The 26082-nt window shown below is 43.5% G+C and overlaps 1 protein-coding gene across 1 annotated transcript; it reads right to left on the reverse strand.

The window, feature by feature from the left end:
• Positions 1-884: 884 nt before the first annotated feature.
• Positions 885-23171, reverse strand: LOC139555887 (estrogen receptor-like). Its single transcript, XM_071369249.1, has 9 exons — positions 22909-23171; positions 19950-20194; positions 16132-16248; positions 13935-14122; positions 13556-13709; positions 9177-9315; positions 5692-5825; positions 3023-3206; positions 885-2702 (listed from the first exon to the last, which is right to left on the reverse strand). Exons 1-9 carry the CDS (start codon positions 23169-23171, stop codon positions 2435-2437), a joined length of 1692 nt encoding a protein of 563 aa, XP_071225350.1. The 3' UTR covers positions 885-2434.
• Between the last annotated feature and the right edge of the window lie 2911 nt (positions 23172-26082).

The raw sequence follows: 26082 nt of genomic DNA on the forward strand, positions 1-26082 counted from the left end.
ACTCAGAGCTGGGACCGATAGGAGCTAGGGTGAGAGGTCTACGGTTGAGTTCTCTCTCTCTCAGACGCTGGTCTATGCGCGAAGCCAACTTGATAAGGGACTCGAGGTTGTCCGGTGGTTCCCGAGTGGCCAGTTCATCTTGGATGGTGTCGGAAAGACCCTTCAAAAAGCATACTGTGAGCGCCTCGTCGTTCCAGCCACTTGCTGCTGCCACAGTGCGGAACTGGATGGCATAGTCCGTCACGCTGCGCCGACCCTGGCAGAGAGTCAGGAGCTGTTTGGCTGAGTCAGGGCCGTTTGTAGGACCTTGAAAAACTCGCTTGAATTCTTCAGCAAAGGTAGAGTAGCTGGCACAGCAGGGACTTTGGGCATCCCACACAGCAGTAGCCCAGGCTAGGGCTTTTCCCGACAGCAGGGTGATGATATATGCTATCTTGGACCGGTCGGTGAGAAACGACGATGGTTGCAGCTCGAAGGAGAGAGAACATTGGGTAAAAAAACCCTTACAAACACTCGGATCACCTGAGAACCGTTGGGGAGGTGGCAGACGAGGTTCAGCCAGGCGGTTAACTGCCACGGGCACTTGAATCTGATGTACTGGAGCAGAAGCGGTTGCCGGGGAAAGTTGATCAGAAATCTGCTTTATGGAAGTCAGCATCTCCGACAGAAGTTGAGAATGTCTAGCCATTAAGGCCTCTTGCTGAACCAGAGCAGCTTCGTGGCGTTGGACAGTCCCCTCGTGGTGGGACAGCATGGAAAAAAAATCCTGGGTACTGGCTGCCTCTGGGTTCATTATATTGGCTCAGTGTTTCTGTCAGGACCCGGTGTGAGAAACAGTCACTAAATAAATCGGCAGAACCCAGAAGATGAGGCAGACACAGCAGTACAAGAGACGGTGGTTTAATCAAAGAAAAGATCTTCCGGCAAAAATATAAATCCACAACGTCCAAAGAAAAGCCAAGAGACAAAAATAGATATCTTCCAAAATACAAAGAAAATCCACAAAGTGGTAAGAACAGCAAGGGAAAAAACAAACCTCAAAAGACTAATCCAAAATAAACAAGAACAAAACCAGCGAATCTCTGGAAAATCCAACAAGAGAAAAAGTTTAACAGCATGGCTGGGGCTGGGTGCTAACTTACAAACACTGAGCAAAGAACTGAGGAACACACAGGGTTTAAATACTAACAAGGGAACGACACACAGGTGCAAACAATAATAGAGCAAGGAAAAAAACAAAAGGTACAAAAAAGGTGCAATGGGGACATCTAGTGACCAAAACCTGAACAGTCCTGGCCAAAACCTGACAGAATGTAGTAATGAATAAATTGGCTGCATTTCTTTAAAATGGACAATTCTGTGAACTGTCTTTATTTGAAGTGTTTCTAAAATCCCCTATGGGAAAAATGTATGGTGGAAAAACGATTGGAACCATTTTCCTGTTTGGCCGCTAGGTTTTATGGGTATTATGACACCTCCACTGTAGGGCTCTATTACATTACTTCTGTTTTAGAACCATATAAAATGGTCCATAAAACATTATTTGCTGTCCATCAACTGAAATGCTGTTAAGAGTTCTGTACAATATAAATTACGAATGCAGTAATACATTACCTTAAATATCCCATTTTGTCAATTGTTTCAAAACATGAATGGAAGTCTATATGGAGATAGTTTAGTGCTGAAAATAAGGGGCTAAATACATGGAAAAAAATTGGACAGACACTTCAGTACAAACTTCCTTTTGATTTTTTTAATGGGTACTATCTGTTGTTCCATGTAGTGAATCTGTTATTCAATGCATTTCTATTTGCTAATAGCAGTAATGCCAAATTCAACGTTTCATCCAATAATTCTTTATCTATTTTTTGATACTTTAAGGGGTTCTAAAATCCAAAATCAAATAGCTAAATGATCCTTGGTATGACCATCTTCAAACAATTCCATATGTTAGCTTAGCTTACAGGGAAATTTGGTCAAGGCAAGCAAAGCTCATGTTCACGGGGTATAATGCATTGATCAACATCGACTAGCTGCTCTCTATCAAGAGTCTGTGCTGCTAACAGTGCGCTACACTATATGAAGCTGCACAAAAGGTGAAATTGCTGCTAAAGCCACAGAAAACACTTCACTCAAAAGTTTGTAAATGTTGTGAAAGGCAACATCTGGTGAGACGGAGCACATTTCAGTCCGTAGTGAGCCAGTACAAAATGCGAACGTTTCTAAACATTCAACGGATCTCTGCTAAATCATTTGAACTATCTATTAAATGATTCACATAAATTATAAACGAATATTACAATTAACAAATTCATGTATATTTTTTTATCTACTCTTACCTCCATAAATGTCAAAATATTTCTCTACATATACTATATCGAATGGAAGGACTTTTACATCTTCCATATCTACAAATACCTCTTTCTATATCTCATCATGGAATGGGGCTCCGGTCAGAGCGTGTAGTGCCATACTCGAGTACCCCAGGACCTGGGCTTCTGAGCTGGGTATCTTGGTTGCCTTGCTTGGGTCCTATGCTGGAGCCTTTGGTAGAGAGGGGCTCCCCCTTGGCCTGTCCCCAGGCTTGGGCCACCTTGCCTGGGGAGTGGATCCGGTGAGCGTCCAGCATCTCCAGGAGCAGGTCATACAGAGGCACTTTGTTCTTACACTTCATGCTGTACAGGTGCTGCATGCCTTTGTTGCTACAGAGAGGAGAGAAGAGGAGGAGTGAGAGGGGATATTGATAACCACAGACATATAATCTGTGGGTATAACCAAATAAGTGATGATCATACTGTATGTAACTGACAGATAATATGTACAGTCCCTTTGCCTAGGTCTAAACTGCGCCTCGACTTTCAGAATCTGAATTTACATCATCAGGAGTATGTGTCCCCTCGTGTAGTTTGAACTCCTCATATAATGTGTCTGATGTGTGAGAAAAGCAGCAGTCTGCCAACCACACTCCCCTTATACCCCCCTCTCCTTAGTGCTCCTCAGCTAGATAGAGTGCCCTCCTCACCTCATATGTCTGATGTGTGAGAGCAGGAGCAGGAGCTGGGCCTGCCGTCTGGACTGCTGCTGCACCGAGGCTCCCGATTGGCTGATGTGGTGGATGAGGGCGTCAGTGATGTTGTCCAACATGCTTTGCACCGCCGGGCTGTTGTGGAGGGACTCCACAGAGTAATAACAGAAGGAGAAGGCACCTAGAGGGAATGAGGAGAGATACAGAGGAGAGGTTATTGTACCTACAAGGGATTTTGTAAGGGTTTTAAGTAAAGAAAAAAGAGACAAAGGCAGGGAAAAGGGAAGAGCCTGATGTTCTCAATGCAGCAACTGCTAACTCAGCAATTAATAAGAACATCAGGTAGCTATACACAGAAACCTGCAAAAACACCCATCGCTAAGGTATTTCTGTCTCTTACATATTAGTCAGTCTCAAAACAAACACAGAAGTTTCTCTCAGTCAACACACATAGAACAGCTGGCCCAGTTGTCATGGTAACAGTTATAGGGTACATTGAGAAAGAAGGACTTGGGATCATTCTGTTCACAGCTAATGCTCTTGAGTGGCATAAAAACAGAGTTCATCCTTTTACTAAAGGGCAACAGAATGCATTAGTTCTACACCATGTTCATAAAGTGGCGGATTCAGACTTAGGAAACTCCGCCTTTCTTACGCACTTATGAGTAGTTGCTATTCAGACATTTAAGCAGGCTTTGCAGGCGTGGTTCCCTTGCGCGCGCTGGATTAATGTAATTCACCTACTGAAAACCCTTCCACTTGCTGGCCCACGGATTTTATAGTGGAGTTTTCATTCAATAGCTTTTTCAGTACATTTATCTAAAGCCAACCTTTTAAATTTGGTGTACTGTTAGTTGGGATATTCTTTACAGACTCATTAGGGATCAATGAGGGATCAATGAAAGAAAGCCATGTAGGCCTAAATACAGAAATTTGTCTCCTTTTCAGCACCAATTGGTGGATTTAAAAATATTATGATCTTGTATATAATTTAGGGTTAGGAAAGTACTTATAAATAATGAAAAAAAATATGCTGTTTGCAGTCTTTAAGCACACAATATTGGTGAATCAAAAATACAGTGGCTTGATTCATCCTGAAAGTTGCCATATTCAATTGTTCAAACCATTAAATATTGGAAGATGACAAAAGTTTACAATTGAACAGTAGTCCCACAAATCTACCCTAATACTCCTCACTAATCATAGAACTGTGATAACGACATTCCAGTTGTCGTGAACCGTGTGCCAGGCTCCAGGTTTAAACTGCTACCTATGGCCTGTGTTCCATAATGATACAAATAGGCTACGTGTCCCAAATTATTGCACAAATTTTAATATGTTAGCTTAATATGATGTACAAGGACATGGGGGGAACAGAGGGTTAAATACACAACATGTAATGAGGGAATTGAAACCAGGTGTGTGGGAAGACAAGACAAAACAAATGGAAAATGAAAAGTGGATCAATGATGGCAAGAAGACCGGCGACGTCGAACGCCGCCCGAACAAGGAGAGGAAGCGACTTCGGCGGAAGTCGTGACATATGTTCCACTATTGCCAGCGATCCTCAGGAACAAACACACAAATGTGACAGAGGAAAGAAAGGTAAACTATGTAATGGAATGATGCAAAATGTAAGGAAACTAACACTAAAGTGACAGTTATGTAGGCCTATGTGGGTATACTGCTCAACCAAGCACAAAGGCAGTAATTGCTCATTTGGTCAAGAATGCTACATTAAACACATGCTTAATCATGTGGACAAGTATCCTGCCTCTATTGTACCGTGTGTTGGAGAAAATGGGGGTCATGTTAGCAGTAACTGCATAAAGTTACTGTGATTTTTGTCAGTTCCACACTATGAGCAGTTACTGCCTTTTTGCTTTGTAGGGCAGTATAACTGAAAGTGGCTAATATTTAACAAGTTACAAATTGTAAAAATAGAGTGAAATCATCAACTCAGTAGGTTTGGCGCTATACTGTCATTTGCGCATGGCTACAGGAGCCTATAGTTTGGGTCTCCAAATGTCATCCTTGTAAGGCCAGCATTTCATAAACTTCATTTGTCTACGGTGATTGTACGGTAAAATAGATCTAAAAACAATTGTGTCATTTATACAATCCCCTTATCCAAATGGCTTACTCATTTACCTATCTCTTCTTAATTTGTAAACGACAGTGTATGGAGGATGGTGTTATTTCTATCCGAAAAAGGAAAGTAGATGTTGTTCCACTTGGAACCGCCAGGTTGCTCGACCCTAATCACTGTTTCGTCACCTGTAAAGATGGTGAAATTATGAGGGAATTAAGTCAAGGTCAGAATACGGATCTGTAGACACCACCACATCTTCATTTCTTTCATCTCCACCCCAAATGAATAGCGGGTGAATAGCATGCTATATCTCATGCATAAATTCGAGTTCATAATACGCGACGAGAGAAATGTGCATAGAAAGGGAATTTCGTTCCATTTACGTGCGCTTAACTCGGGTCGGAATCTGGCTCAAACAGAAAGAACATTTGTGATTGGACAAAAAATGTCTATCATACACACTTAATGTTCTCAGTCACAGCCAAGGTTAACCCAGGATTGAACTCAGGTCACGCTCACACCAACAAAACATACTAAGCAAAGCATCTTTAATAGATTAGAATAACACACTCACCAGAGTTAAGCAAGATGATGGCTTTGAGACACACAAACTCCTCAGGCTTTAGTTTGAGCATGCGGAAGCGAGACACAGTGGCCAGGAGCATGTCAAAGATCTCAGCCATGCCCTCCACACAGTCCCCTTCACTCCTGGAGGTCAAAGATCCCCCATATGGAAAAGATACAGAATAATTGAACAAGATTCCTGTATGTTCTACCTGGAACTTGTAAGTAATACATATGGCAGCAAATACACATATTAGATTCTTGTAATATCTGACTTATATAGATGGGTAACATTTAGACATAAAATAAATGTTCCAGGTGTATAATAACATACAAAAGACATGTAAGTTAAGCCTTCTAACGTCTCACATACATGAGATACACACATTTCAAAGCAATTGCATAGCACTGTCTGAAGGCAGTCGCACGCAACGTTACACTTGTTGAAAAAAGAAGCTAAGTCTGCCACGAGGAGGAGCAGGAGGAAAGGGGAAAGCAGAAGGAGGAAGAAGGGGAGGAGGAGGAGGAGGAGGAGAGAGGGATGCGAAGGAGGAGGGTAGGAACGACTTCGAAACAAGCAGTGAATCTCTTTCATTATTAAGTGGAGATCTCTCAACAATCATTCACTCGATAGCACATTGGTAATAGTAAGTGACAACTATCAAAGCTAAACAGGGCTGGGGGCTTGGTTAAAACCCTGGATGGGAGACCAAAGGCACAGTTGTAGATAAAGCCACTGTCCAGTAGGACATGCCATAAAAATGGAGATTCATACCTGAAAATATATATACAAATATAGTAATTGTCATGTTTTTTTTATATACGTTGACTTATAAAAACAAAACCTATAAGAAAAGCATGTATTTTGTAGAGGTTACATTGTCAGAACATACACTTTTCTTGTACACTGAACAAAATATCAATGCAACATGTAAAGTGTTGGTCCCGTGTTTCATGAGCTGAAATAAAAGTTCCCAGATGATGTTCCATATGCACAAAAAGCTTATTTTTCTCAAATGATGCACAAATTTGTTTACATCCCTGTTAGTGAGCATTTATCCTTTGCCAAGATAATCCATCCACCTGATAGGTGTGGCAAATTAAGAAGCTGATTAAACAGTATGATCAATACACAGGTGCACCTTGTGCTAGAGATAATAAAAGGCCACTCTAAAATGTGCAGTTTTGTCACAACACAATGCCACAGATGTCTGAAGTTTTGAGGGACCTTGCAATTGGCATTCTGACCGCAGGAATGTCCACCAGAGCTGTTGCCAGAGAATTGAGCCACCATAAGCCGCCTCCAACGTTGTTTTAGAGAATTTGGCAGACCACGTGTATGGCTTTGTGTTGGCAAGCGGTTTGCTGATGTCAACGTTGTGAACAAAGTTCCCCACGGTGGCAGTGGGGTTATGATATGGGCAGGCATAAACTACGGACAACGAACACAATTGCATTTTACCAATACAAATTGCCATCGGTAAAATGACGAGATCCTGAGGCCCATTGTCGTGCCATTCATCCGCCGCCATCACCTCATGTTTCAGCATGGTTGTGCACGGCCCCATGATGCAAGGATCTGTACACAATTCCTGGAAGCTGAAAATCATGTAGCGAATTGTGTATGTCATATAAGGCATATGCACCGATTCTAGCAAATATTAGGATCACCTTCCTAATATTGCTTTGCCCCCTCCCCACTCAGAACAAACTCAATTCATCGGGGCATGGCCTCACAAGGTGTCGAAAGCGTTCCAATCCTTCCCACAGTTGTATCATGTTGGCTGGATGTCCTTTTGGTGGTGGACAGTTCTTGAAACACAAGGGAAACTGTTGAGCGTGAAAAACCCAGCAGCGTTGCAGTTCTTGACACAAATCGGTGCGCCTGGCACCATACCCTGTTTAAAGGTACTTAAATGTTTTGTCTTGTCCATTCACGCTCTGAATGGCGCACATACACAATCCATGTCTCAATTGTCTCGAGGCTTAAGAATCATTATTTTGGCCTCCTGAGTGGCGCAGCGGTCTAAAGCACTGCATTGCAGTGCTTGAGGCATCTCTACAGACCTGGGTTCGATCCCGGGCTGTGTCCACCGTCGTCTGGGTTAGGGGAGGGGCCAGCATCGTCTAGGTTAGGGGAGGGTTTGGCTGGCTGGGATGTCCTTGTCCCATCGCGCTCTACCGACTCCTGTGGGGGGCCGGGTGCATGCACGCTGACTTCGGTAGCCAGCTGTACAGCTGTACGGTGTTTCCTCCGACACATTGGTGCGGCTGGCTTCCAGGTTGAGCAAGTATTGTGTCAAGAAGCAGTGCGGCTTGGCAGGGTCGTGTTTCGGGGGACGCATGGCTCTCGACCTTCACCTCTCCCGTGTCCGTACGGGAGTTGTAGCGATGGAACAAGGCTGTAACTACCAATTGGATATCATGAAAACATGAAAAAGAGGTAAAACTAATAAAACATTCCTTCTTTAACCTGTCTCCTCCCCTTCATCTACACTGTTGGAAGTGGATTTAACTAGTGAAATCAATAAGGGGTCATAGCTTTCACCTGGTCAGTCTTATGGAAAGAGCAGGTGTTCCTAATGTTTTGTATACTCGGTGTATGTTAACACATATACAAATACATTACTGACATATAAGGTAAAACATAAAAAATCTTATTAGATAGGCTCCTTATTAGATTACTTATTAGATTTTTGTACAAATAATCTTCTTCTGCCGTACAAGATTCTTATTTGTTTTTAATTCTTATTTATCATATGAGTCGGGATGAGACATAAGTAAAGTACAGTGAAACTCTGAGTGACTGCAGCACTGGACCAGAGATGGTGGTCAGGGTAAGAACAATAATCATACAGTATTTGTGAAGAGCAGCCATCTAGAATAAGTTTGATAGTTGCCCCCTAACTCAAACAGCCTTCCCACCGCTCCTGCACCATTTTACTCATCATGTCAAAGTGGCTAGCTATGGACCCGGTGTCAGAAGTAATGCTCTATAATAAAACTCAGATCAAATGAGAACATCATAGACATCAACGAGAGAGAGTAACAGCCCTTCTTCCTCTCTCCCTATTTCATTTCACCCTCTCCCTCTTTCCCTTTAGGAAGGCTCTGCAGCCGTGTGAAACTTGTTTACTTTGAACATGGTGGGGGTAAATGAAGTGAACAGGCTGTGCTTGAAAAATACGCCCTCTCTTGGCCTCCTCTCCCTCTCTTTCCATCTCTCCATCTCCCCCCCTTTCTCTCGTGCTGTCTCGCACGATCTTTCCCAAGAGTCATCATTTTGATTACATTTCACTGCCCTCTGCCAACGTTAAAGTGTAGTGATGGGGGCTTGTGCAGGTGAAACAGTGCGTTTCTTTCTCCATGGGAATATCATAATTAGACTCATTGTGACATGGCCTTTAGTAGAGGTACACAGACAAGACGCGAAATGGACATCTACAATTTAGATGGATTTCATGTACAATATATTTTATGTGTGTGTGTACCCACCTGTCCAGTATCAGGTCCTTGGCGAAGATTAGTTTCCCAGGGCTGGGGATGGACCTCCAAATGAGTCCGATCATCAGCACCTCCAGCCAGGAACTCTCAAGCAGCTGCACCTGGTCATGGAGAGACAGCTCCTGGAAACCTACCAGTACCAGAGACACGGTCACACTGCGGTCAAACCATATATAAACCCACTATCAACCATACATTAACCACTAGTCCATTCAACCACTTTAAGATGGTCACGTTACTCATTTAATAGTAAAATTGTCATTCAAAGGATAGAAGCTCCCACACACACTGCAAATGCAAAGTAATGAAAGTGATAATTTACTTTAATTTGTGGTTGACTGGACAACTGGTTGAAGCCTCTAGTTGAATCAGATCAATATGTATATTATCATGTGATAGTTGTATTTTTCCAGGATAACATTTTTCTCTGATCTGAAATCTTAGTTAAAGATAAATGCTATGCATTAAACTTATTACAACCTTGCCACATAACAGCCATTGTGAATTGTCCTATCTGCAATCCCTTTGCTGGCCTGGCATGGGTCCTTATCAGCACAACTCAGCTGTCCTAATTCATATCCAATTACATGGCTAAAGACTCCTAAAACTGTGTGCTTTCGGGTTCTTAGTGACGCACACTGGGACATCCTAACATCAGTGTTTACTTAGACAGTGTCGCGGGGAGGTTGTGTGTGGCTCCATGGGGTAGCAGTGGTTTTGCCCAAACGACCCTTTGAGATGGTGACTGTAAGCATCGACATAATGCCTGTAATGTCCCAGTGTGTGTGTGCAACCTCAGCAGCCGGTCACTGCCACTACCAAGGCCTGCCACCACAGGAGGAAAGTGGCTGCGTAAGCAGTCGTATGAAGGCTGTAGTCTAGGATTGCGTAGGGGTCTACTCTGTGTGTGTGTGTGTGTATTTTCTGTGTGTGTCTGTCTGTGTGTGTGAGAGAGAAAGAGAGAGATATAATGAGTACTATTAAAGCCTTGTTACAACATCATATACAGTACCTTTGGAAAGTATTCAAACACCTTGACTTTTTCCACTTTGTTACGTTACCTTTTTCTAAAATTGATTAAATCGTTTTTTCCTCAACCTACACAAAATACCCCATAATGACAAAGCAAAAACAGGTTTTTAGAAATGTTGCTAATTTATTAGGGTATGTGGGACGGTAGCGTCCCACCTCGTCAACAGCCAGTGAAACTGCAGGGCGCCAAATTCAAAACAACAGAAATCCCATAATTTAAATTCCTCAAACATACAAGTATTTTACACCATTTTAAAGCTACACTTGTTGTAAAATCATCCAGCCAAAGTGTCCGATTTCAAAAAGGTTTTACGACGAAAGCACACCAAACGATTATGTTAGGTATGAGCCAAGTCACAGAAAAAGCCAGCCATTTTTCCAGCTAAAGAGAGATAAAATTCATCACTAACCTTTGATGATCTTCATCAGATGACACTCATAGGACTTCATGTTACACAATACATGTATATTTATATCCAAAAGTTTAGGCAAGACGCTACTGTCTCACTTGGCAAAAATCCTGAGCAAATGCAGAGCGCCATATTCAAATTAATTGCTATGAAAATTACTATAAAATCAAACTTTCATTAAATCACACATGAAAGATACCAAATTAAAGCTACACTCGTTGTGAATCCAGCCAACATGACAGATTTCAAAAAGGCTTTTCGGCGAAAGCATAAGATGCTATTATCTGATGATAGCACAATAGTAAACAAAGAGAGAAGCATATTCCAACCCTGCAGGCGCGACACAAAACGCAGAAGTAAAAATATAATTCATGCCTTACCTTTGACGAGCTTCTGTTGTTGGCACTCCAATATGTCCCATAAACATCACAAATGGTCCTTTTGCTCGATTAATTCCGTTGATATATATCCAAAATGTCCATTTATTTGGCGCGTTTGACCCAGAAAAACACAGGTTCCAACTTGCTCAAACGTGACGACAAAATATCTCAAAGGTTACTTTTTTTTCAATTTCAAACTACTTTTGTAATACAACTTTAGGTATTTTTTAACGTTAATCGATAAAATTGAAGACGGGATGATCCGTGTTCAATACAGGATTGAAACTAAATGTAGCATGCCTTCTGGACATGCGCTTCAATCAAACAGGACACCTGGAGTGACTCAACTTCAAGATGGCCGTATTTCTTCATTACACAAAGGAATAACCTCAAACTATTTCTCAGGAATGTTGACATCCAGTGAAAGCCGTAGGAACTGCAAGCAATTTGCTTAGAAATCTGGTTTCCCAATGAAACTCCATTGAAAAGACAGTGACCTCAAAAAAATACAAATCGGAATGGTTTGTCCTCGGGGTTTCGCCTGCTAAATAAGTTCTGTTATACTCACAGACATGATTAAAACAGTTTTAGAAACTTCAGAGGGTTTTCTATCCAAATCTACTAATAATATGCATATCTTATCTCCTGGGGATGAGTAGCTGGCAGTTGAATTTGGGTATGCTTTTCATCCAAACGTGAAAATGCTGCCCCCTACCCTAGAGAAGTTAAAACAAAAAAACAGAAATATCACATTTACATAAGTATTCAGACCCTTTAATCAGTACTTTGTTGAAGCACCTTTGGCAGTGATTACAGCATCTGGTCTTCTTGGGTATGACGCTACAAGCTTGGCACACCTGTATTTAGGGAGTTTCACCCATTCTTCTCTGCAGATCCTGTCAAGTTCTGTCAGGTTGGATGGGGAGTGTTGCTGCACAGTTATTTTCAGGTCTCTTCAGAGATGTTTGATTGCGTTCAAGTCCGGGCACTGGCTGGGCCACACAAGGACATTCAGAGACTTGTCCTGAAGCCACTCCTGCGTTGTCTTGGCTGTGTGCTTAGGGTCGTTGTCCTGTTGGAAGGTGAACCTTCCAAGTCCTGAGTGCTCTGGAGCAGGTTATCATCAAGAATCTCTCTGTACTTTGCTATGTTAATCTTTGCCCCGATCCTGACTAGTCTCCCAGTCCTTGCCACTGAAAAACAACCCCACAGCATGAAGCTGCCACCACCATGCTTCACCGTAGGGATGGTGCCAGGTTTTCTCCATATGTGTCGCTTGGTATTCAGGCAAAAGAGTTCAATCTTGGTTTCATCAGACCAGAGAATATTGTTTCTCATGACATGAGAGTCTTTAGGTGCCTTTTGGCAAACTCCAAGGGGGCTGTCATGTGCCTTTTACTGAGTAGTGGCTTCCGTCTGGCCACTCTACTGTAAAGGCCTTATTGGTGGAGTGCTGCAGAGATGCTTGTCCTTCTGGAAGGTTCTATAGGAAGAGTCTTGGTGGTTCCAATCTTCTTCCATTTAAGAATGATGGAGGCCACTGTGTTCTTGGGGACCTTCAATGCTGCAGACATTTTTTGGTACCCTTCCCCAAATCTGTGCCTCGACACAATCCTGTCTCTGAGCGCTACGGAAAATTCCTTCGACCTCATGGCTTGGTTTTTGCTCCGACATGCACGGTCAACTGTGGGACCTTAAATAGACAGGTGTGTGCCTTTCCAAATCATACCACTGCTGGCTTGCTTCTGAAGCTAAGCAGGGTTGGTCCTGGTCAGTCCCTGGATGGGAGACCAGGTGCTGCTGGAAGTGGTGTTGGAGGGCCAGTAGGAGGCACTCTTTCCTCTGGTCTAAACAAAGATCCCAATGCCCCAGGGCAGTGATTGGGGACACTGCTCTGTGTAGGGTGCCGTCTTTCGGATGGGACGTTAAACGGGTGTCCTGACTCTCTGAGGTCATTAAAGATCCCATGGCACTTATCGTAAGAGTAGGGGTGTTAACCCCGGTGTCCTGGCTAAATTCCCAATCTGGCCCTCAACCATCACGGTCACCTAATAATCCCCAGTTTACAATTGGCTCATTCATCCCCCTCCTCTCCCCTGTAACTATTCCCCAGGTCGTTGCTGCAAATGAGAACGTGTTCTCAGTCAACTTACCTGGTAAAATAACGGTAAAAAATAAATAAAAAAAAAATAAATAAAAAATGTCCAATCAATTGAATTGACCACAGGTGGATTCCAATCAAGCTGTAGAAACATCTAAAGGATGATCAATGGAAACAGGATGCACCTGAACTCAATTTCGAGTCTCATATCAAAGGGTCTGAATACTTATGTAAATAACGTATTTATTTTTTATTTACATTTGCAAAATTATCTAAAAACCTGTTTTCGCTTTGTCATTATGGGCTATTGTGTGCAGATTGCTGAGGAAAACTGGTCACTTAATCCATTTCAGAATAAGGCTGTAACGTAACAATGTGGAAAAAGTCAAGGGGTCTCAATACTTTCCGAAGGCACTGTATAATTTCTATGCCGTGTTAGGTTCTTGCCTGGTATTTTCTTAGCCCAGGCGATCATGTGCACCAGCTCCTTGTCAGCCATGCTGGTGAGCAGGGTCATCATGGTGATCTCTGTGTAGGGACGGCCCAACTGCTGACTAGAACACAGGGCTGGAGGCTCCGCACCCTGCAGCAGGAACAGCACCTTGGGGAGGAGAGCAGGAAGTCCGGCACCGCGCATTTAATTCCAATTTTACCCGTGATTATGATTGCTAGTGAGTAAGATACTAATCCTGGTACTTTGTTTGTTACTTTGCGTTTCAACTTACATATTAATTTGTATTAACTGAATTGTTTAGGACTGTTTGCTAAATGAAAGTGGCTACATTGGAGATGTATGAAATGCAGGAAGCCAGTGAAATGTTCAGACCTGTTCAGGAGGCATGGCGATCTTGAGCCGCCCTTCTCCTCCTCCTCCACCTCCACCACCGAAGCTGCTGTTCCTGCTACTATCCTGAGGGGGCGCTTTGCTGTGCTCCTGGACACTGTTGTCACCAGCAGGGCCACCACGCCTCTTATCCCTCTGGAGAACCCGCCCACCGCGGTCCTTTCGCAAGCCTGGGGTTTAGAGTAGAGTTAGTAACGAACACACGCGCATGCACATACACGTACACTGCTCAAAAAAATAAAGGGAACACTAAAATAACACATCCTAGATCTGAATGAATGAAATATTCTTATTAAATACTTTTTTCTTTACATAGTTGAATGTGCTGACAACAAAATCAAACAAAAATTATCAATGGAAATCAAATTTATCAACCCATGGAGGTCTGGATTTGGAGTCAAACTCAAAATTAAAGTGGAAAACCACACTACAGGCTGATCCAACTTTGATGTAATGTCCTTTAAACAAGTCAAAATGAGGGTCAGTAGTGTGTGTGGCCTCCACGTGCCTGTATGACCTCCCTACAACGCCTGGGCATGCTCCTGATGAGGTGGCGGATGGTCTCCTGAGGGATCTCCTCCCAGACCTGGACTAAAGCATCCGCCAACTCCTGGACAGTCTGTGGTGCAACGTGGCGTTGGTGGATGGAGCGAGACATGATGTCCCAGATGTGCTCAATTGGATTCAGGTCTGGGGAACGGGCGGGCCAGTCCATAGCATCAATGCCTTCCTCTTGCAGGAACTGCTGACACACTCCAGCCACATGAGGTCTAGCATTGTCTTGCATTAGTAGGAACCCAGGGCCAACCGCACCAGCATATGGTCTCACAAGGGGTCTGAGGATCTCATCTCGGTACCTAATGGCAGTCAGGCTATCTCTGGCGAGGACATGGAGGGCTGTGCGGCCCCCCAAAGAAATGCCACCCACACCATGACTGACCCACCGCCAAACCGGTCATGCTGGAGGATGTTGCAGGCAGCAGAACGTTCTCCACGGCGTCTCCAGCCTCTGTCACGTCTGTCACATGTGCTCAGTGTGAACCTGCTTTCATCTGTGAAGAGCACAGGGCGCCAGTGGCGAATTTGCCAATCTTGGTGTTCTCTGGCAAATGCCAAACGTCCTGCACGGTGTTGGGCTGTAAGCACAACCCCCACCTGTGGACGTCGGGCCCTCATACCACCCTCATAGAGTCTGTTTCTGACCGTTTGAGCAGACACATGCACATTTGTGGCCTGCTGGAGGTCATTTTGCAGGGCTCTGGCAGTGCTCCACCTGCTCCTCCTTGCACAAAGGCGGAGGTAGCGGTCCTGCTGCTGGGTTGTTGCCCTCCTACGGCCTCCTCCACGTCTCCTGATGTACTGGCCTGTCTCCTGGTAGCGCCTCCATGCTCTGGACACTACAGCTCGCATTGATGTGCCATCCTGGATGAGCTGCACTACCTGAGCCACTTGTGTGGGTTGTAGACTCCGTCTCATGCTACCACTAGAGTGAAAGCACCGCCAGCATTCAAAAGTGACCAAAACATCAGCCAGGAAGCATAGGAACTGAGAAGTGGTCTGTGGTCACCACCTGCAGAACCACTCCTTTATTGGGGGTGTCTTGCTAATTGCCTATAATTTCCACTTGTTGTCTATTCCATTTGCACAACAGCATGTGAAATGTATTGTCAATCAGTGTTGCTTCCTAAGTGGACAGTTTGATTTCACAGAAGTGTGATTGACTTGGAGTTACATTGTGTTGTTTAAGTGTTCCCTTTATTTTTTTGAGCAGTATATATATATACACACACACACACACAACCATGCACACACTTATCTCGCTATTTACACTCTTGCTTCCACGTATAACTTCATATCCTTTCCTTGCTGTAGAATTTCGCTGTGTGTGTGTATGGATGGGTGTGTGTGTGTGCATTCATGAAGAATGAAAACAAAACTGTGGGTGTGTAGGCTACTAATCAATCCTTTACATCCATCAGAGAAAAGTGGTTCAAGGCCATGGTAAAATATATCTCTATTTGATCTGCACACAATGCTCAGCCACACACCGCCTGTCCTTTCAGCATCAAGCAGTCTTAACTAATACTAACCTTTTCACACTACTGAGGCAAGCCAAACCAAACTGTAAGTTGTGTGTGTGCGGGCACACACGTGAACACCACTGTGTTCCCTTGCTCACCTCCTTTCATCATGCCCACTTCGTAACACTTTCTGAGGCGGCACGCCTGGCAGCTCTTCCTACGGTTCCTGTCGATGGTACACTGGTTGGTCGCAGGGCACATGTAGTCATTGTGACCTGGAAGAAAACTTTATTGTGATCCAATCACTGGGACTGGCACCCAGGTTGAGGCTATTTGACAGAGAGGAACACTCTATACCTCTTTTTCATATCTCTGGCATAGAGTGAATTCAAATGTAGTATCTACAATGTTTTATTACCATGAAACTACTGTGTTCTGATTATGTGTCTTTTGTTGTGTGATGTCCACCCCCACGAAACGTCATGAAATGTAATTTATTAAGATTCCTCTGCCGTACAAGGTAAAATTAACTCCGCTCCCTAGGATCGCCTATTCAACGTTGAAAGAACATTAGAATATGGTTTTACAACATGCTCTATTTCAGTAATAATGAAAACTGTCACAATACCTACTATACAAGACACTTGCAAAAAAAGCTACAGACTCTCATTCAGATATGAAAGGAACATTATATTTTCCCTTAATTCAGGTCGTTGGGTTCTCTTTGATTAGTTCCTTCTCTACACCCAGTGTACCTTTAGCAATATCACTAAAGTGGTACTGGTAAATGACAGTTAAACTTCGATGGTCGTCTCTCCGTAATTGGTTTGAAGCTGGCTGGGAACCAGGAACAATTAACAGCCAATGTCAAGGTTGGTTTCTCAATAATATTCATGTGCCCACACCTTCTGCACAACTTATAATAACAGCTGAAAATGACAGTCAGTAGGTACCAGTCAGACCTTAGATAAGTCACTCTCTCAACACACACAAACACACACAAGCACAACTTATAATAAGAGCTGAAAATGAGCAGCTTGGCGTTTTGTCATAAATCTTGTTCTTGAGGCAGCCCTACAGAGTGGTCACTAGCTGACACAGCCACAAAGTCATACAATCAGATTTTAAACCTAACCACGCTGCTAACCCTAAGCCTTAAATGAAGACCAAAAAGCAAAATGTTCCCCTATATATTTTTATAATATAGCCAATTTTGAAATCGCTCAGTTCTGCCTCCAGGACAAGACTGATGGGGGAAAAAAACATCAACCTGCTAAAAATGACAGTGGGTGCCAGCAATGTTCCCTCTCGTGTTCCCTCTCGGCACTGAGCAGATGTCAGGTCTGCTGAGTACGAACTTGACCGTTGTGAAAATTCTGTGCAACTTCCAGCATGCGTTTACTGTTAACATTTAGGCTGTACCCCCTTTAAGTTCCAGTTTTAACAGTGGCCATGTGGGCTACTGTGGCTATTTAATCACAATGTAGGCCTACCAGAGTGGCCTACCATCAAAAACAATGAAGAAAATGCATTGCATAACATTTTAACAGGGAAATAGCTGTTCTATCATTCAGCCTACAGTAGCAGCCAATGTGTTCAATGTAGGCCTACATTTCATGAGACTTGAAAAAAACATGCAGGGCTTGACATTAACCTGTTTTTCCACTTGTCCTTGAGACAAGTGACTTAAAATCTATTGTGTTGTTTGATGCAAGAAACCACTTTACAAAAGATTATTCTCATACCATTATTACAGATAATCAGACAGATTAAGCTACCCTCTGCCTATTTAGGTTATTAAAAGCTCCTTACCTGACTAGCTTTTTAAAGATGTCTAGAAATGTACACATTTTGTGCTCTTGTAGGAAGCAACCAGTCCCCTATCACTGACTACAAATGATCTATAACTGGGCTAATAACTCACTAACTAGAAAAGGATATGAACAAAATGTGGACACGTGGCTACAAGCAGCTCTCCCTTTGATCTCAAAACGAGCACATCTAGTCACGACTGCTCATGCTGTAAACACAATCCAGTTCAACGTAAATGGCACAGATCCATATATGGTTTTTTATTACATTTGCATATAGGCCTACTGCAGCTCTGATAGTTTATGCAGCACCGGTCTGTGTAGAGTACGGGCTGAGTCGTGCATGTCAATGCAATAGAATCCTACTCCGATGCGTTCTGCCTACAACAGAATCTGTTGCATAGTTCATTTTGTTTCGGTATGTTGCATTGAAAGTGGCTAATATTGCGTTGATTTAATCACATGTGCCACAGTAAAGGGAAACATTTATAATGTTAACAGGAAAAACTCAAACAGTGATCACCAACCTTTTCTGAGTCAAGATCACTTTGAGTCAAAATGCAAGCAGCGATCTAACGGTCAGATTTTTTTTAACATGACTTAAAAAACGTAAGCCTATGCAACATTAACCAATTAAAAACAGGACTGTAGCAATGAGGTTTGTGCAGTAAGCTATAGGCCCAATACATTATCAACGCATATTAGCTTTGCTTGAATTGCCCTGCCAATGCATTGTTGTTCGGGCCATTTATTAAAATTATATTTTAAATAATATAAACTTGAGCTAGGCTATATGATCACACTGGTAATAGATCTGTTGTTGTATTACTTGTGAGGCACAGCTGAGTGAGCATACATTTAAGTCATTTGCTTTTTATTTTTATTTTACTGGGCTGCTGGTGCCTCCATCTCATGGTCAGTCTAAGCGGAGGGAGAGAGCAGCAGACTGAGGGTCCGCCTCTCAACATCCCTCCGCTCTTCCTTTCCACTGACACTGACCAAAAAGGGACCCGAAACTCGAGTCGCACCGCATTATTTTTGCCTCTTGCACAAATTCATATTGTTACTCCTATGGGAAAAAATGTATATTCCTCGATGTTACAAAAGACCCACACAGCTAATAATTACAACGCAAGCCTATAGTTTCACTTTCCTACTCATTTATTACTGCTGCAGTGCTCGTTGTAGCCCTGTATATAGGAAGAACGCGCATTGTATGTCTTATCAAAGTGTTGACAGTGCCGAGTAAGAACTTAAACATGAACTCACCACAGGAGGTTGGTGGCACCTTAATTGGGGAGGATGGGCTCATTGTAATGGTTGGAGCAGAATTCTTGGAATGGTATCAAATACATCAAACACATGGTTTTCATGTGTTTGATGCCATTCCATTCACTCCGTTCCAGCCATTATTTCTAGCCGTCCTCACCTCAGCCTGCACTGGGACTCACTCATAAAAACAGCAGCTCTTTGCTGTATTTGTTAATAGTCTCTCTGTAGTCATGGTTTAAAACGTTTTGAAATCTCACAGTATCAATGTTGCTGTGGCTTTCTTTTATGTCTGCTACATTACTGCAGACACGGTCATCTGAGCCATCCAGTTGGCAAGCGGTAGCCCTATAGTACACTTGATTTTCTCTCTGGGCACGCCGGGAAGGCAGAGTTTGTACCTTCAAACACATGAAATGGTTCAAAATGGCAACAGTTTGCCTACCCAGCACACAGGGCAGCTGAATCGGGTACACCTACTGGCAACAGCCTGAAACAAATAAAAATTAGTTTTTTTACAGAAATGTTTGGCGATCGACTAGGAATGCCTTGGAGATCAACGTGACCACTGCTCTAGAAAGCTGAGTGAAGTTCAATAACGTGCTTCTCTCTGTGGGCTGATATTTCTGCAGGGCAGTGCCGGACGAGCTTCGTGGGGCTACTGCTCGCGCGCCGCTTAGAGGGAACATTGGGTGCCAGTCAGATGAGTTACCTTTAATAGAGTACAGTGCTGAATGGGGAATTACGTGGTATTTTTGTGGCACCCTTATTGCTAAGAGGGCTTAGATATGAATTTTAAAAGTTTGGTCGTGAGTGCGTCTTTTGATACAGTGAATAGAAGGAGTTAAATGTTTTAAAGTGAAGTGGGATATAGTGGTAGGGGATGAGAGGCTTACCTTGGATGCTCCTTTTGAAGAAGGCTTTGCAGCCCTCGCAGGACCAAACTCCGTAGTGATACCCAGAGGCATAGTCACTGCAGACCACACAGTACCTAGTCTCCTTGGCCATCTCAAACACTCCGACCCCTGGCCCTGAACCTGAGCCTGACACTGACTCCGCCACAGTGTAAGGCTCCTGCCTGTCGGAGGCGCTGCTGAGCTCCTCCTGGGACACTGAGTGCTGATTGGCTACCACACTCGACCTGCAACACAGGGTTGGTCAGGATGGACAGATGATTGGCTTTTCTGGGATGAATCAACCTGGAGTTGTTCTTTGTGAAATTATTTTCAAGATGGCGTCACAAAAAACTTTTGCATACTCATTGATTCAAAATGTGACTTTTGGGCTACAAAAATGTGCTGGTTCTCTTTGAAAACATATTCCTCTGATGACCTCTGCCTCAGTTTCGATTTAAGTGCTTTCAAAACTTGAAATGACCAACATCAGTTCCTCTGATAGAAATCTCACAAGTCAAACAAAGATATTTTCTCATTCAATAAAGAGAGCTGTAAGAGAGGTGACTACATTTCATTTGACTAATTTAGCAGGCGCTGTTATCCAGAGCGACTTCATCTTAAGATTCTGTAGCTAGGTGAGAACTACATCACAGTCGTGTTCATGTACATTTTTCCTCACTTAAGAAGTTCAGCAAAGTTAGTGCTAGTAGGAAAACAAAAGTACATGTTAAATTCATACAACGGGGGTGAGGATAAGGGATGTCTTATTTAAGATACTCTTTGAAGAGGTAGGGATTCAGACATACTGTCCTAGCTTCAGGGGGAAGCTCATTCCACCTTTGGGGTGCCAGGACAGAGAAGACGTTCGACTGGGCTAAGAGGGCACTGACCCCCTGTAGGGGTGGGACGGCCCGGAGACCAAAGGTGGAAGAACGGAGTGCTCGGGGTTGGGGTGTAGGGTTTGAGCATAGCCTGAAGGTAGGGAGGGGCAGTTCCCCTTGCTGCTCCGTTGGCAAGCACCATGGTCTTGTAGTGGATGCTAGCTTTGACTGGAAGCCAGTGGAGTGTGCGGAGGAGAGGGGTGCCATGGGAGAACTTGGGAAGGTTGAACACTAAGTGGGCTGCGTCGTTCTGGATAAATTCCAGGGGTTTGATGGAACAGACGGGGAGCCCAGCCAACAGAGATGCAGTAGAACAGACGGGAGATGACAAGTACCGCTTCCTGTGTGAAAAGTCCGTACTCTATGGATGTTGTAGAGCATGAGCTTCCAGAAGCGAGTCACTGCTTTGATGTTTTCAGAGAATGACAGGGTGTTGTCCAGGGTCACTAAAGTTTTTTGCACTTTGGGAAGTTGACATCGTAGAGTTGTCAACTGTGATAGAGGTCTTGGAGCGGGCAGGCCTTCCCCAGGAGGAATAGCAGCTTCGTCTTGTTGAGGTTGACAACACCATCGAGCCCCTCAATCCCTCAAGCCAATTTTTGCTAACAGCAGCAACTTGGATTCATCTACTATCCCCCCAGGAACTAAATCTGTCTCCACCTCATTCAGGGAATGAACTGTACGTGTGTACTTTTGTTGTTCTTACATATTGTTCTTTTCTCAAGGTCTCCAGCAAAGTTGCTAATCTGAGGAATTAGAGCTCCATAGCTAAGGGTTTTCAACAGCCTAAATATTTCCCTTCTGATAATGAATGTTTTACTTTTAAATGAAACTAACCCAGTACAGTACTGTCACATATAATGAGCAGAATACCCCACTTTGAGGGCAAAACATTATTGAAAAGGTGAAGTCCTGAGTACATGTTTAGTTTTAAAGTATTTATTTTGTCTGCTAGAGAAACAAAAGTACACTGAGACAAATAACAAAATGTGATCACAGGAAGACAAATACATATCGTTAATGTGGAGTAAGGACAGTCAAATAATTGAAGCGAACAATTAGAACAAGACTAAACCTAAACTCAATCTATGTCAATCAATGTAGACTATCACTCTATTTCTCTCCAAGCAATCATATCATATGGGACAGAATATGACATGTCTTTATTGAAATGCTCTGTGACAATTACATAATCAGTGGTCTGGTGAAGAAGAAAAAAAACACAGGGACGCAGTAGCTGTTGAACGACACTACATTGTCAGCAACACACTGTCCAAACAACACTGCTAAAACTAACATCACAAGAGTTAACACTAACTCTAACGAACATTCAGATCAAATGGAGTGGAATAGGGTCACTGATCTCACAAGGGCTTGTAAGTATGTCTAACACATCATTGTGATCTCTACAGCTTAAACACTGGTATACACTGATTTATATGGCCAGATTGGGTAAAATGCCATTTTATCCCTGTTCTTTTTTAGTCAGGTCGGTAAATAAATGTAAATTACGGTCCCATTCTCATTTGCTTCTAACAGTACCAAAAATTAGAACAGGTCATGGTAGAAATAGTTTCAGTTACTTAGCTCCGTGGTCCTGGAATTCTCTCCTGAACATGTTAAAATTTGATGATCTAGTTTCGTTGGTGGAGTTTAAACACTTGATCGGTGTATATAATCATAGAAGAGTGTAATTGTCTTTAGGCCAGCTGTTTTTAGTCAAGACTTTCGTGTTTTTAACGTCAAATGTTTTGTGTACTGTATGTGTGTTTATAGTTTTGTTTAATGTTGTGTTAGTGTATGTAAGTTGTTTTGTCTGAAACGGTTGTTCCCACTGCTGCTATTGGACCAGGTCTCTCTTGGAAAAGAGGTGTTATCTCAATGAGAAAAACCTGTATAAATAAAGCTATTAAAAAATAAATAAATAAGTAAGCATTTCACTGTTGTATTTTGGCGCATGTGACAAATAAAATGTGATTTGATCACCTAAGTACAGTACAGCTATCCGAACCACACACATTCAGCCAGATAATTAACTCTTGCCACCCATAAGGGTCAAAGACAGTTATATCTCTCACCTGTTTACGGGTGTGGAGGATATCTCCAGGTAGAAAGACTGGCTGGGGAGGCTGGTGTGTCGGAGGAAGGGGCTGAGCTGGGGAGTGGAGGGCACAAACAGAAGGGACTGCAGGCTGTCGTCCAAGGGGGGTCCATGGGCATCCAGGGATGCGGTGGAGGAACTGTAGAGGGGGGCCAGGCCAGGGGCATGGGCAGTGTAGTCATACACTCCCTCCAGGTAGTCGATGAAGGGACTGCTGGCTGTCGTCCAAGGGGGGTCCATGGGCATCCAGGGATGCGGTGGAGGCCCTCCACCCCCACGGGTCTCCTCAGGGTACATGTCACTGTAGGGAGTGAGCGGTGGCTGCGGCGAGAGTTTCTGGGGGGAGATGGCTAGGCTCTCCAGGGTTGCTTAGGATCTGAGAGGAGCTCCGCAAGGTTTGGAGGTCTGCGCCTGGGTCTGTCTGACCAGCATCACACTCACAGAACAACAGCACTGATAACCAGTATGATTTAGACTGGCTCACTAAGGGGTGGGAGGGGAGAGGTGCTCTGTTTTGCATCTATTTTTTTCCTCCTCTCTCTCCGTCTCTTGCCCTGTTCTTCAATGTGTGCCAAACAACTCAATACAGGCTGTTGCGATGAAGAGGATAGGGAGTGGGGATCACTGTGTTCTCTCTCCCTCCCAGCTTCCGGCTAGACACACAGACCCCCAAAAAAATCCTACCTCGCTCCTTCCATCGAGCTGCAGAGCTTTTCTCTCTATTCCCTTAACTAAGAGGGATAGAGGAAAGGAGAAAAAGAGAATGACAGAGGGAGAGAGTATAAGAAGGAAAGAAACAGGCAGTCATTCCAAGAACTCCCCTGTCCTTTCATTTTTCTAAAACGCCAGCTTTTTTTCCATGAAAAGCTTTTAGCAGACACAGCTTTTCACCCTGGTGTGATTTCCTCTCTGAATGCTTAAGTCAGTTAGTTTATACACTATATAGAACATCTCATTCCAAAATCATGGTCATTAATATGGAGTTGGTCCCCCCTTTGCTGCTATAACAGCCTCCACTCTTCTTGGGAAGGCTTTCCACTAGATGTTGGAACATTGCTACGTGGACTTTCATTCAGCCAGAAGATTATTAGTGAGGTCAGGCACTGATGTTGAGCGATTAGGCCTGGCTCGCAATCAGCCTTCCAATTCACCCCAAAGTTGTTTGATGGGGTTGAGGCCAGGGCTACGTGCAGGCCAGTCAAGTTCTTCCACACTGATCTCGACAAACCATTTCTTTATGGACCACGCTTTGTGCATGGGGGCATTGTGTTGCTGAAACATGAAAGGGCCTTCCCCTAACTGTTGCCACAAAGTTGGAAGCACAGAATTGTCTAGAATGTCATTGTATGATGTAGCGTTAAGATGTCCCTTCACTGGAACTAAGGAGCCTGAACCATGAAAAAACCGCCCCATTATTCTTTCTCCACCAAACTTTACAGTTGTCACTACGCAGTCGGGCAGGTGGTGTTCTCCTGGCATCCGCCAAACCCAGATTCGTCCATCGGGCAGCCAGATGGTGAAGCGTGATTCATCACTCCAGAGATTGTGTTTCCACTGCTCCAGAGTCCAATGGCGGATAGCTTTACACCACTCCAGCCGACACTTGGCATTGCACATGGTGATCTTAGGCTTGTGTGCGGCTGCTCGACCATGGAAACTCATTTCATTAAGCTCCCGATGAACAGTTCTTGTGCTGATGTTGCGTCCAGAGGCAGTTTGGAACACAATAGTACGTGTTGCAACCAAGGACAGACGATTTTTACACGTCACGCGCTTCAGCACTCGGCGGTCTCCTTCTGTGAGCTTGTGTGGTCTACCACTTCGCGGCTGAGCTGTTGCTGCTCTGAGACGCTTCTACTTCACAATAACATCCCTTACAGTTGACCGGGGCAGCTCTGGTGGTCTGACTTGTTGGAAAGTTGGCATCCTATGACTGTGCCACGTAGAAGGTCACTGAGCCCATTCTACTGCCAATGTTTGTCTATGTAGATTGCATGTCCGTGTGCTCGATTGTATACACCTGTCAGCAACGGGTGTGGCTGAAATAGCCAAATCCACTAACTTGAAGGGGTGTCCACATACTTTTGTATATGTAGTGTATGTAGGTACTGCAGTCGCCCAGAATACCACTCCTTTCTGACACTGACTTCAAGTCAAATCATTATTGAATGTGCCTATCACGGGACTGACTTACTTCCAAATCTGAGAAATTTACTCAAGGCAAAATGACAAAAAAGTAATCCACAAGTAGAAAGCTATAAAATAGGAACCATTTACACTTGAAAATATGTACGAAGATACCATATATATACACTTACCTTCATGTCGTTATGGATCAATCTTCAGCTCTTCCTTTGGGTCTAATCATGAGCATTGTTGTGTAGCGACGCCAGATCTCAGAAAGACAGGAGAAAGCGAGATGAGAAAGGGAAGGAACAGTCCTCCTCCCCTTTCTCATCTCGCGTTCTCCTATCTTTCTGAGATCTGGCGTCGCAACACAATGAGAACAAGAGATAGGTGGGTAAAAATACAAAATGAAACAAAAGAGAAACAAATGAAAGATACACCATCGATATCGATGTGGCTGCGTCTCTAGAGCAGGTCACCATAACACAGCAAACAGAATGGGAGGTCAACACTCTCTTCTGATGCCAGCATTATGCAACTCTCAGTGGGGAAACGATAAGTGGATATAGACAAATCAGGCAACATATGTTTTACAGAAAAACATACAGCACCATTGCAGTAAGATTACACCAAACTACACTAAAACATACCCTACTGTGGTCAAGAAAATTATATATATTTTACATTTTTCGCTATTATAAGGCCTTTCAACAGGGATACCTTATCACTGATTGCTACTGCGCAAATACAAACGATCAACCAGCCAAAGCAACAAACAGATGGGTTTTACACACATGCTGCATCACAGGGATAATCACCCAACCCTGCATGTTGTAATTAAACCAATGCTTAAAAAGTTATTGTTTTTCATTGACTCTTCCATTCCCTTAGGCAAGTTTCAGGGCATACAAGGACAACATCTGACCTTCAACATACTTAAAAAAGTATTCACCCCAGTTGGCATTTGTTCCTATTTTGTTGCCTTACAACATGCAAGTCTCTTGGGGTGTCTCTATAAACTTGG

The sequence above is a fragment of the Salvelinus alpinus genome, chromosome 27, assembly GCF_045679555.1.
Source record: "Salvelinus alpinus chromosome 27, SLU_Salpinus.1, whole genome shotgun sequence".
In the NCBI taxonomy this organism is placed as follows: Eukaryota; Metazoa; Chordata; class Actinopteri; order Salmoniformes; family Salmonidae; genus Salvelinus; species Salvelinus alpinus.

Bases quoted from the DNA above. Each gene is read 5' to 3' on its own strand.
- LOC139555887 (XM_071369249.1), bottom strand. From the start codon at position 23,171: ATGGACCCCCCTTGGACGACAGCCAGCAGTCCCTTCATCGACTACCTG. The intron at 16,249-19,949 runs GTAAGCCTCTCA...GTTTTCTTCCAG, and splicing joins CTTCAAAAGGAGCATCCAAG to GTCACAATGACTACATGTGC. The intron at 13,710-13,934 runs GTCTGAACATTT...CTCCTCCCCAAG, and splicing joins TCGCCATGCCTCCTGAACAG to GTGCTGTTCCTGCTGCAGGG.